This window comes from Numenius arquata, chromosome 6 (genome assembly GCF_964106895.1).
Source record: "Numenius arquata chromosome 6, bNumArq3.hap1.1, whole genome shotgun sequence".
In the NCBI taxonomy this organism is placed as follows: Eukaryota; Metazoa; Chordata; class Aves; order Charadriiformes; family Scolopacidae; genus Numenius; species Numenius arquata.
The window spans coordinates 20,478,448-20,492,132 of record NC_133581.1 but is presented as its reverse complement, the minus strand read 5'-3'; the positions used below and the strand labels follow the sequence as shown (position 1 = coordinate 20,492,132).

General features: G+C 42.4%; 1 protein-coding gene across 2 annotated transcripts in view; it reads right to left on the bottom strand.

Moving 5' to 3' along the window:
- Positions 1–13,404, bottom strand: part of TUB (TUB bipartite transcription factor) — a 74,167-nt gene extending 60,763 nt beyond the window's left edge. Inside the window, exon 1 of one of the 2 annotated variants that reach the window (XM_074148871.1) lies at positions 13,278–13,404. In XM_074148871.1, coding sequence (XP_074004972.1) covers positions 13,278–13,315 — 38 coding nt within the window. In that variant the 5' untranslated portion in view covers positions 13,316–13,404. The remainder of the gene's footprint in view (positions 1–13,277) is intronic. The other variant, XM_074148872.1, reaches the window with a different exon arrangement.
- Between the last annotated feature and the right edge of the window lie 281 nt (positions 13,405–13,685).

The window sequence follows — 13,685 nt, the reverse complement described above, 5'->3', positions numbered from 1 at the left end:
TTGCCAAAATAGCTTCAAGATAGAAAGAATAACTGGAATCTAGAATTTTGTAGATGTCACTTTCCATGTATTCAGAAAAAGTGCAAATTTTTTCCCATCCCAAATGTTTTAATAATAAAATAAAAAAGTCTGCATAAACCCACCTCCATTTCAAATCTCAAAGCTGGGCATAGCTTTAGAGAGGTATTACTGATGAGAGCCACGCTCTTTGTAGCAGATTTGTTTAAGCATGACAGAAACAGGTCCTGAGGTAATTCAAGATATTACAGGTCTCAGATTTTGTGCTTTCCATTTTTCAACAAAGAAAACAAGCATAATTTAATTTGCTCCAGTGTGTCTTTTGTAAAGCCTAGAGATAAACCGTCTTTGGTTTTGTGTAAATGAAACAGATCACAGCTGAAGTAGATTAGATTAACTGCTAAAGAAAGATTGTGTTGACAAACAGTACAGAGAAGTTTATCAGCATTTTTTGTGGATACAAAAACCACAGTAAAACATACAGATCTGTCTGTCAGGAGACTGTCTTACGCTTGTGTTCAACTTGTAAAGCGAAGGCTGGAAGAATAAGATGTAAACAGTTTTTACTGAACAGAGAGCTGTTCAGGTGCTGTGACATCAGTAGCAAACCATTACACAAAAGGGCTTTTCACCATCCTTTCCATATTTTTTTTAATATGTGGCTGAAGTTGCCATTTTAATTATTCCACTTCACCTGCTAGAATGCCTCTTAGCAACAACTGTAGCAAAAGCAATCTCCACTGGGGACTGAAGCACCACATGCAGCCTTGTCAGTAGACACACTTCTAAGCCTGCTAGTTCCTTCCTATGAAGCATTTTCAATTAAAGTGTGAGTAAGATGTGAACAGAAATTTGTAGTTATCAGACTGGTTACTGATTTTCTAGAACAGGAAGCAAATCATACCATGCAAGTAAAATTGAATTCAAAACATTTAGGTCTTTGTCAGAAGTATTTTTTTTTCTCTGTCTCACATGAAACGTATATTAACGCTACATTTTGCATAAGAGTACAAGACAGAAAGCAGTGAGCAGGTGTATCTCTGGAAAGTTTCAATAATGCTCATTCACAACGGTTTTGTAATAAAAATTGACCAGACCACTCAAACTTCAAAATCCTTCACTGACAATTCAGTGTCCGTACAATGAGGGGGTTTTGCCCGGTTTCTTATGGAAGAAAGACTTATATGTTCATAATGTCTATAATTTTTTTTCTTCAGTTGCTTAATTTCAATTAAAATTAAAGAGGGTTAAATCTTTTTAAGTCCAACAGATTTCACGATGAAGGTGCTGGCTGGGTAGAGGCAAAGACCTTAAACAGCCTCTCTGTAGAGAGGAAGTTTTCGGGCCCAACTCAATAATATTATTAATGAGAATCCACATAGGGAAACATTGTTAATGGCAGCTATAGGAATTCCGGCTTCAAAAGTTGGACTGAACCTAGGATCTCTTCTTACAGATATATGCAGAAGATCCCTTCCAACCCCAACACATTGTGAAGAAAGTTTACTGCGTTCATTTTTTCTTGTCTACATATGCCTAGTTCTTATTATCTTAATTTTGATTACTTATAAACAGACAAACAGAAATACAAAAGAAATAAAAAATACAATCTGTTTTAGAGACAATAAGGATAGAAGCAGAAGATAAAGCAAATATAATTCCTTCCCTGATCTTGCTACTGAGTTTTGATCCTGGAAAAGCCAGGCTTCTTCTGTACATGCAGTGTCCCCATCTGTAAGACGAGGGTAACATGCCTCTGCCTTTGCATCACCTCCCAGAGCTCCACACACAGCGCAGCACGTGAGGGTGAAACGCGAGACGGGCAGTGCACTAGAGCAGCATACCAAGGTACTTCCCGATCACCAAGGGGACCCGTCACACCAAGCTCTCGAGCCATGCCCACACCATAAATCACCCAGTGCGTGCCAGGAAAAGGAGACAACAGTAGGAATAACTTAGGAATAGTTATAGAACTTAGGAATAGTAGGAATAATAATACACAGCACGTGTACTTTCAGATAGAGGATGCTCTACCAGGCAAAGCTGGAGACCCCTTTTAACCGTATCAGATGTAATTAAACCACTTCTGGCGCTGTGGGAACACATTTCCAAATCCATTTGAGTAAGGCAGAAAGTATCATTTTAGCTATTGGACCATTTAAAAAAAACAGTGAAAATAAAACCCCCTTTGGGTCTAATCAACACTCACAAAGCACCAGATGTTTTTCTGCTCCTCTCAGATAAATACGTATGGTCATGATCTTCTTGTTTCTTTATTGAACACTAATTGCCTGCTGCACAAAATGTCTAATTGATGTAGCATGTGATCACTGTTATTTGCACATTTTTCATAGCTCTCATATTTCTATGCACAACCAGCGAACTTGTGTTTATTGTAGCATACAAGGTTACCTGCAGGATCATCCACTCAATGTATTTTGGCTTCACTTGGTCAGATTCTGAGCGCTCCATTTCCCCGCTCTTTCAGGACCTAGCCAAAACTGGAACAGGACGAGGGAGAGCAGAGTTCAGCCCAGGAATTATGGAAAGAAAGCTGGCTGGCTTTCTGGAAAGAAAGCAAGCTAAAATGCGTAAGACAGTAACAGCTTCCTCTTTGTGACCCTTCAAAAGTGTTTATGATGCGGGGGTAGCGTTGTACTGCTCCTAGTGCACGTGCCCTTATCTTTAGCAGCGGCAAACTGGGAGCATGCTTCTCTGGGCTGCCAGCCTCGCAACGGTGACCACAGCGGCCATCAGAAACTGCTTGCCCACGTCACTGAAGCTGTGTCTGCTTGCAAACTATGCTGCTCCCTGGGGAACACATCTGCACTCCCCTGCTCCCACGTGCTGAGAGAAGGACCTTTGCTTCCATCTGAAGTCTACTTTAGAAAGACTTTTGATGACAGTTCCTGGATGGGAGCACAGACCTGAAATCCCAATCAAATATTTATCTGCTTTATGATTATTTAGTGGTGGTTTCAGCAGTGTTAGGTTGATGGTTGAACTTGATGATCTTAAAGGTCCCTTCCAACCTAGACAATTCTATGATTCTATTCTATGATTATGAAAAAATTTAATTTAAGAAGAGCTGGAAGACTGTAAGGAAATATTGCCATTGACTTATTGACAATTTTAACTCAATTCATATTATGTCCAGGCACTCTCCCAGCAGCACATACACTGTTCTCCCCAAAACCAATATCAGCCATTTATCTGACAGTGTGCTACAGATCAAATTTCCAGATACGGAGGACTCACACGAAAAAGGAAAGAACCACAGAAACAATCTGAGTAAGTTTCAGTATCATTGAGCATCACTAAAATACAGAGGAAGGCATTTTATGATGTAAAAAGAAAACAAATGTATTTTATTTCACAAAGTAAATAACTTAGGGAATTATTAATAGTGAATCAATCATTATTAGTTATAGATCTATTCTAATGGAGTGAAAATAAAAAATACCAAAACAATATCATAGCCATTTTGATGAAAGACTAGCAACAAGATGTAAGTCATCAAGTGCAAAGTGAAAAGCAAAATCATACAGAACACCATCTTTCTATTTCTTGTTTATTGCAATACAGAGTCACGTTTGGCATTGTTAATCCAAGTCCGTAGCAAACGCAATACTGCAGAGCTGGCTATAAAGTAAAACCCCTTGGGCTGAATTTTCATCCCAATGCACAGAGTTACCCTCACACTGCCAGTCGGGCATATTTACAATTCATCATGCAATGCAGTGAAAACCTCTGTGCCTCCAATGTATCTTACGTTTTTCTTCAGAATAAGCTTTTTCAGATGAGAATGAGTTGTTCTTGGCAAAGAACACATAAAAACTGCAAAGTGTTATACGCTGTTTGTCATTTTGACTAGGCAGCACAATAGTCATTCTCCCTTCCCCTCTCCACCACATTAAGTATTTTCAATAGAAGCTTCAGATTTTCAGAGGCTCACAATTAGGAAATAACGTGAGCAGAGAATCAGAGTGACCCTGAGAACTCTTGAAAATCCAGCCACAGATTCTTCAAGGCTCCCTGTGTAGCATTACATTCCACCCTTTGAAAGGCCTATACCAGCCTAAAGATAAAATACAGCTATTCTGCACATGTTCTTAAATCTTCTGTTTCAAAATCTCTATATTTTAATTGAATGCAACGATCAATAAACTGAAAGTCCAGTAACTCGATAGTCATTTCCAACAAGCTCCAAGTTGCGTTTACTATCACCTTCAATTTTTTTATGGCTTATATTACTTCATACCAGTTCAATGAAATGATTGCTCTCAGAAATTGTAATTTATTGTAAGAAAAATTAATTTTCTAGGCCCTAAAGTCTTTCATACCAAGTCTAGAATTCACTGGATTCTTTTGCCAGAAGTCTTTGTAAAAGAATATCAATTTATCAAACCCAAATCTTGTCAACTCAGTGACCTCCAGAATTTTAGGATAAAATTTCAGGGGGGAGGGGGAACAGGCCCAGCTCACGCCAACAAATAATCTGAAAGTCCAGACACTCCTCTGAGGTATTAGAAATACCTTCCTAAAGAATACAACACACAGGGCAGAGACTTCAACACTTCAACCTGCATATCCCACTTTCCAGGCTATGCAAACGTAATTTCACATTTTTTCCAATAGAATAAGCTGGAAATCATTCTGACACAGGGTGCACAGGATTGGAAAACTTTGTTTCCCTTCAGTAGTACTCAGAACAACCTCTGTCTTCCAAAGCCTCAAGCATATAGCATTAAATGAAAAAATAACAGAAGGTCCCTAAGAATTAAAACGGGAAGGGAAACGGGAAGGGAGGAAGGACCTTCCATTTCATTTAAATTTCTTCTGTGCTGGTTTTACTTAGTCATTAAAATCTGTGAGTGATACTCAAGACACAAGGAAGTAATTAACAATTTTTCAAGCTGGATCAATAGTGCCAGAAAACTACACTATATCATTTTTTGAAGTAGCTAACATTTAAAAGGAATCTTCCAGGATGCCTCAAACTTCTAGCAATGTCATGATCTTTGCCACTGATACGATGGCCCAGTTTCTCTGGGTATTTATACAGTATTCCATAATTAACATAGCTGGCATATCCAAGAAGAATTATCCTAGTATTCTGAAAAGCCAGAGCCTTGATTAGGTTACTTATAGGTGACTAGTGCTCTTAAGAGCCAAAACTTAACATTTTCAGTTTAGACCAAATAATTAATTTTAAATTAAAAGTTACATTCAGATTGTGAATTCTGCTATGGTAGATACCCAGGTAGCTGTAAACAAGTTAACATATTTACTGGAAACAATTTAACTATGGTAGTCCATAGCTCCTCGCAGACTGAACTGCATTGCTCCTCAAAGGAGTAAATCACTTCTGCGTTTTTGATGTTGTACGGCTTTCAGTATCTGTGTTAGCTCATATGCAGCTCGCCCAAGTGTCTCTCTACTGCACTGCAGTATGCAGTGTGGACATACCACAGAGATCAAATACAGAAGGAAAGAATTTAACCAATTCAACACCAAGGAAAGCTACAGGGTTCTCCGTGTCTCCATCATTGCACAGATTTAACGATACGCAATATGCCAAGGCACCTGAGCTCTGCCTTAAGGACAGGCAATAGAACCAAGCTAGTGCCATTCTAGGGCAAGCACAAAAGCTTTCTCTCAAACCTTGTACTTTAGTTTTTAAATCTGCAGCAACAGCCAGTGAACTGATTTAAAATTCAGTAACTTGGAAGAATCAATTATCAAGGTCTGACTCACTGAGACATCTTTAATATTATTTAACGTTCCTCTACAGATGCAGTGTCCCAAAAGACGCGTTTTTGCCCATATTACTAACCTCAAGTTTTAGGTAGGCATGTAAGAATTCATGCAACCCCTACATCTGCAAAAGACCATTTAATGGAAATTCACACTCCTGGCTTCAGTCTTGGGATTTATATCTGCGAAAAATAGTGGGATGCATTCCAAGGTACAGTAAGTGTCTTAGTCTTTCATTTGCCACTCAACCTGACCTGAGCAGTTTGTCTAAGTCACTGTACAGAAAAGCTATCTATTCTTTAATTTCTACAATATATCCAATAGTTTCCGCAAATTTTCAGAAGTGAGAATTGCAACATAATGCAATATTTCGTGGGTTAGTTTTTTTTACTGCAGACAAGTGAAAATGCTGCTGTAGCAGCATCAGTTAGCAACAACCTGCTCTGGAAAAAAAGAGAGATCAATTTTTCTTACGCTTTCTATACGTAGCCTTGAGCTCCATTCATTTTTATTTCAAACTGATATCAAATCCGAACAACAGACCTGTTCTCATGCCTTCCCTAAACATACATCAAATACTGATGTATCTATATTTCACTTGCAGATACAATTTCCAACTTAGTCATCATTTGAAGTTAATCAAGGAATTTCTTCATCTTGTAACTTCTCACCTGCAGGTAGTTAGAACTGTGATTACACTTGAAATTACCATTAAAAACTTCATGCTGTGGTTTCATTACCTGTGTCAAATGAGTTCTATTAATTACAAATTATGATATTCAGACTTGTGTTAACATGCACATCAACAGGAACCATGAGGTTTCCACTGAAATCTACAATTCAAGACTTAATTTTGGGAAACATCAGTGAAATCAAGCTAAAACTCAACTTCATGAAAGAATGACTCGGGCACTTGTGTTGTCAGAGAGTAAGGTAAGTTTCCTAAATGTCACAAAGCTACACAATTTAGACATAAACTAAAATTATTCAGTAGATGACCTACAATACATCCATGGTTACTGTACGTGTGTAAAGCAAAAAAAAAATTATGTTACCATCAAGTTATGTTACCATAAAACAAGCTGGTGTAAAACACCTATATCAGAAAAAAAAAAAAAAAAGGTTTCATCTTTTATCACGTGTACTCATCCCACTCCAAAATAACTACTCCAATCTTTCCACCTTCTCCCATAGTTACCTTAGCACACTCTATACACTCTTCTCTGGGAGCACATTTCCTTATCCAGCTAAGTCACTATCCCCTTCCTTCCCATTTTCTTAAGAACAGGGTAGTCAAAAGAAGTTGATGATCGTAAGTCTGTAACAAAAATGAAAGCAAGAAGAAGTATGCCAACAATCACCCTGATCTTTCCACTTGCATTTTGTGCCCTTCTTTTGTACCTATCTTCTAAACTGACAGTTCTTCAGACTGAAGACTCTCTTGCTGTATACCTGCATACTATTAGCATAATACAAATGGTAACAGAGCCCAGAGAGGTGTTATATTCTCAGCTGAGAGTTCTCAGAACTTGCTGGCATCGTCTTGCTACTACATGATAAAAGAGATTGCAAAACTGTGAGAGAACAGTTCTTCAGTTCTCCACCTGCCCTCATTTGAGTGACACAGGCTATCACCAAGGGCACCTCCTAATCCCAGTTACTGGCCTTCATATAGTGCAGTAACAAAAGCTTCAACAAGAAGTGAGATACAAAATAAACACTGATTTTAACATCCGTGCTTAAAGCGATAACCTTTGAATAATCTGCTGCAGACACTGAAAATAATTCTTGACGATCTGCAAAAAAAAATAATAATTTTGGCTTAAAAAAAGTGCAAATACCACTAAGTACTTAAGAAATGCAATGAGAAGCTGGGATGGATTTATTCAAAAGTTACAAACAATAAAATACAAATTAAAGAATGAACATTTACAGAGAAGGGTACCATATAGCTGGCAAGACAGAATCCTATTTTCATGAATAATTTCTAAGTGGGAAAGAGAGAAGAAAGCAAAAAAAAAGAGGCAAGGAGAGCGAGATGCAGGGACAAATGTCAAAAATATATCTGTTCTTAAAGAGAAAGAACAGAAAAGCATGAATTAGAAACTAAGTCATTAGTATGAGGGGAAGAGGTACAAGGAGGAAGTGCGAAGAGAATCCAGCTCTCTAGAATGACAATTTTTAGTTACTCATAAAAAGTACCACCTTCCAGAAAAGCTACTGCTTGCATGTCTAAATGGACACAGCTTTAAGGAAAGACCAAAAACCCTCAGGCGTAAGAGCCAAAACTGTCCAACTCAGGGAACTGCAAGAGGAGCCATAACACTTCATATCCACTTTCTGGCTGTGAGCCCAATCTGGCACAGGTGGCTTGTACATGATTGTCACTGCCAGAAACCCATTGGCCTATTATGAAACAAGCTTTAGTCTTGACGTGGATGTTGATACTGCAAAGGTGGTTGGGAGTCAAAATACTATAGGATTGTGCAGCCGCTTATCTGTCAATACGGCCAAAGCGTACCCTGCAAGAGGTGGCAAAGCCCCTTCAGCCCCTTACATCCATCTTTGGCACACTGCAAAGCACAGGAAGACTAGGTTTCACTCCCTGCTCTGCAGCTGATCTCCCTTGAGCCTTGTCCCATTTCCATTTAAGCCAATTCCCCGCAACTTCTACAGGTCTCTATTTCTCTCACTGGTAAAACTGAAGCGATACTTTACTCTCCTCACCTCTCTTTTCTGCCTGGTTGATTTAGGCTATCAGCTTCAGGGTAGCAATTGCCTCTGACGACGTGCTTGTATAGCTCCCTAACACTGATGCTGGGCAGAACAGGCCTTTGATCTCAGCTGGAGTCTCTATACACTACAGCAGTAACACTCTATATAAGGGCACAGACCCCCATTAAGGGAGAGCTCTAACTTAAACATTTTAAAACCACACCACTAGGCTAATTTTGTACATCACAATAACCTGAGACAAGACAGCCTAATTTAGAGCAGAGGAGACACATGCTCTTTGTACCCTTTTCTTTAGAAAAAGCAGCACTCTCATAAATTATCAATGCCATTCCCCACCACGGGCAGCTGGGAGCGAGCTTGCCTGCATTGCGATGCTCTCGGTCACAAACTGCGCCTTGCAGCAGGGTGAGCACTTTACCTGCACTGCTGCCTTTAGAGTGTTGAGGCTTAAAGGTAGATAGTATACCAATACCTCAAATAAACGCATAGAAACAAGCGTGGGTCGCCCTTCATCTTCAAGCCTGTTCCAGGACTTGTTTACACATCACACTTTCAGAAATCTTATCTGCTCTAATTGCCATGATTCATGAATTTCCAACACAGCTCTGCTCCACAGTTTTCACCCAGCTGTAATCCTTCACTTTGCAAATAAATAACTAGTTACTGTTTATAGCTGCAATATCTAAGCACAGCCTTAAAACTTCAGAGCAAATTCATAAAAGCTACAAACAACTGAGTATCATAAAAAATGTCACAAATAATGTATATTATTACCATCATCTTGTACATATCAAGATGTATTATGTCACTGCAAATGGAAACTGCATTATCTGCTTTACACGTCACCCCCCGTGCAAAGTGCCAGACCCCTCACAGCACAGTTCACGGGTTCCCCCTGGGCTATGGCAGGTTTATCTGCACAAACCAAGTCTCAGTAGAATCACACAGATGCTTTGCAGAGAACTCTGAGGACTTGCAGCAAATTGACTCCTATGTGGACTGCGCTTTTCAGCTAACAACATTTATATATTTCTCATTAAACAGGTCAGATGTTTTTGTAAATGCTGCTTTTTAAGTTACAGTATTAAGATTTATTGTTAAAGAAGCAGGTGAAAACGTAGGAACAAATAATAATAATAAGAGGAACTGGAACCTTACTCTAAGTGTAGTAAGACTTTTAACCTCAGCTAGCAACAGTTTCATTTAAGTACAGTTACATAGTATGCGGAATATGCTCACTTATTCAAGACACACCAGCATAAAATGAAAAGGAATATGTTAATTTCAGAAACTCTATAAATTAAAAATGAGTTCAGGAAAAAGATATGAAACTGAAACATATTTTTGAACAAAAAAAAACCTGAATTCCTGTGAAAACTGTAATGATTCCCAGGTATTTCTGCTTTGTATTTCCTACTGGAAACTGTTAAAGGATAGCAAAGGAAAACACTACTGTGCTTGAGAACATAATTCCTAAAGAAGCTACATCTTACTCTTAACTGCCATCAGGAACCACTTTGGGGCTGAGGGCAGCTACGTGAACTGCAACTGATTTTTTACTCAAGTCTAAACTATTTTAATCCTTTACAATAAAGGATGGAAAAGTTGTTAAAAATAGGTTCAATTTAAAGAAGAACTCCTACCTTGTTGTACCTGGTATATAGCTTCATATGAATAAGTGTTTAATCATATGCTTAGATTTCTGTCTACAAAACAGTTTCATGAAAGTAAATGCAAAATATTTACTTTTAAAAAATAATTTGTGAATTGTATTTGATAACATTAGTGAAATCAAATCTCTTCATCCTATGACTATTAGCTTTTCAAAAGCAGAATACATAAGAGAAGAAAAAAAATGACCTAAAGGGCAAAATACCACAATTGCAAATTCACAAACAATATGAATCTTTTATGCCCCTCAGCATGAAAAAGCTAGGCTGACACTGAAAGAATTGCCTACTATTTTTTGTTAGCTCACTCAAAATGTTCTCTGCATCTTAAAAGTGGAAGTATAATCTGTTTTGTGAGTTTTGGACATGCAGGTGGATTGCTTAATGAGTTGTACATGACACAGGCAGAACTGATTCCCTCTTTCCCTCTGGCTCTTTTCACTTGTAAGGAAAATTATGACATTTTACTAAAGAAAAGCCACTTCTAAGCTTGAATTAATTCAGGTATATAGCTGCATGTACCTTCATTTGCTAGGAGGAACAACTTGGGTTTAAGAATCATGCTACTGTTTTAAAGTCTGTGTGGAAGTTGAAACAGCTTTGCCAAGCTCAAAGAAGGCCTTGTGGCATTTTCTAGCACACTGTACATCAGCAAGGCTCAGGCTATGTCCCATACATCTTTACAGACTTCAGCATGCCTAACGGCCTGTGCTATGTGCCCCACGCTAGCAGCAGTGACATTGTGGGCTGTCACATGCCACCTGGGCCATAAAGAAGGTGGGGAACAGGCCTCCAAGCTTTGAGAGTCAACAACCACTGAACTCACTACAGTAAACAAGAAGCTGAAGTAACGGAGCAGATAAGCATGGGGCATTTTTCTCCCAGAAAGAGGATGAACTATTCCAAGGGGTAGACATCAGGCCTCTCCCTCACCTTGTGTATTTCACTCCTAATTTACTTATTGACCTAATTCACTAATAAAGCATTTTCATGTGTAATCTCAGTCACATGTGCATTCAGAAACTATTGTTTCCTGGATAAGTATGTTTAGGGGATCTTGGAAGATGCTTTAAATGAGCAAGTTCAATGAGATTTGCAATTATAGACCTCTAACTCAGGAATTAGCCTTATAGACTGAAAAATAAATCAACTTCTTGAGAGAACTCTATGGTAAAAGCCTAAACAAAGACACTTCAGAGCAGAAGCGTGGTTTGTTTGCCTTTTGGTTTGGGGCAGTCCTCGGCAGTTTCTGGCCATAAACATATGGTTAACATTCAAGAATATTATATTAGAAGAGACATGAGTATCATCAGATCTGCATTTCTCTGAAGATCTACTGCTTTGTCTCCCTTTGCTGCTCTGAGCTGCGCTGAGCAGAAACAGAAGAGATGTTTTGTTTCCTTCAAGGCCACTGCTAGAAAAGCCCTCAGCAAACTTTCAGCATCGGCCTCTGCGGAGCCTTGTATACAGTGAGAAAACAGAGAAACAGTCACTCTGCTGCTGGGAAGAGCCATGAACAGCTGTTCTTCTGGTATTTTTGCCTTCATTGCAAGGCTTCAAATTGCATCAGAATGCACACACTAGTCATTTTTGAAGCCTTAGTGCCAATTCCTTACATCTTTTCAAAACACATGGTCTGAAAGAGCTACTGGAGAGAGCAGCAGAATTCTTGGGTTCATTGTAATCAGTTTTCTTTTTTTCTTATTCTTCTATTTATTAGAACTATCAGGTGCAGAGATTAAAACAGCAGACTTCCACTTGCGCATCTTTTTTCTCTGTACTAAGGAGTGATTTATTTGTGTTTACATTGCACACATTGTGGCATATGGTCACTACAAACATTGTCATTTAGAATGGGGCAAACTACAACTGACCTGCTTAAACAGCTGTCTTTGTTTTAAAACGCACTCTGTAAAGATTTTTAATTTCATTATTCTCTACCAAAAAAAAAAAAAAGTTTACATTACTGTATCCACCTTGTTTTATTTACAACCAAACAAATGAAACAAACATGCTTTGCTGTCTTTCCCAGAACACCTTTTTCAGACACCCGTTATTTCTTTCTGCAATAATTCAGTTTGGAAAAGAGATTTCAATGAAAACTAAAAAAACCCCACAAGGTTAACGTTAATCCAAAGAGCAGGTTCAGAGACAGCTTTATTGTTGTTCCGCAGCACAGCCCGTCCCGCCCGGAGCTAAACCCCCTTTGGCCGGCTCCCTCCTGGTACCGGCAAGTCAGAAACAAACTACCCTCGTGCTGCCAGCACCAAACGCTGCCGCCGCTCCAACACCGGGCGCCGGGGGCGGGCACGGGCAGGCCGCCGCCGAGCCGACCCCGGCACCGCCAGGCCGAGGAGGGCAGCGCGAGGCTCCGCAGGGCGAGCGGCCCCCTCCGCGGGGCGAGCGCGGCTCGGTGCGTCTCCGGTGCCGGCGGGCCGCCGCTGCCTGCCGCCCGCTGACGCAGGGGGCTCTCGGGCAGCGGCCGCCGCTGGCGGCTCCCGTAGCTTATGGCAACGGCGGAGCCAATGGCAGCCGGCCGCCGGGCGCTGCCATGGCGATCCCGCTCCTCGCCATGGCGGCACCACCGGCCGCGGGGAAGCGGCGGCCGCGCCCGGCCCGCCGCCCCGCGGAAGGGGCAGGGAGCGCCCGCTGGCGCCCGGCGGGGGCCGGGGTCCCCGCGGCCGGAGCGCGACGGCGGCCACGGACGGCGCAGCGCTGCGCTCCCTCCGTGCGGGCCCTGTGGCGGAGGGAACCTCTCCCGCTGCGCGGCTCTCCCGCTCTCCGCCGGGATGACAGCTCTCCCCACAGACCCGCCGATGAACTTCGCCGAGCGGGACTGGCCCGAAGTTGGGAGGCGGGACCCCCGGTCCAACAGCGGCCGGCAGGCACCGGTGCTGGCCCACCACCCGCTCCCCACCGGCGGGACCCACCGCCTCCCGGGCGGGGTCCGGCCGCCCCGGCCCCGCCGCCGCGGCAGAGGGTTCCAGCGGCGACCCCCCCAAGGGGCAGCGGCTGCAGCCCAAAAACAGCCCCAGTCCCTCCAGCCGCCCCCCGCACCGCTCGACCGGTCGCCCCCCGGCGAGGGTCCTCCCCTACCTGTAAGGGATCCAGTCCGCCTGGTGCCTTGAAGTCATCTCTCCCCGGCGACGCTGCCCGGAGCCGAGGAGGGGGATGCGGCCGCTGCTGCCCGAGTCGGAACCCGCCACGGCGCGGGCAGCATCCTCTGTCCGGGGCGGGGGCGGACGGCGCGCCGGTTATCCCGGCAGCGGCAGCAGAAACATCCCCCCGGGGAGGGCTCCCAGCGGCGGGCCGGGCTGCATGGGGAGGGGGGCGGCCGGGGGCAGCGGGAGGCGGCTCCCAGCCCTTCCTCCCTGCCCGGAGCGGCGGCTGAGCCGGGCACCGGCGCGGGGGAGGGGGGCGCGGGAGGGGGCGGAGGAAGGGCCAGCGGCGGGCAGGGAAAGGCAGGGCAGCAGCACCGCGTCCCCGCCGCGGCCGCTACCCGCC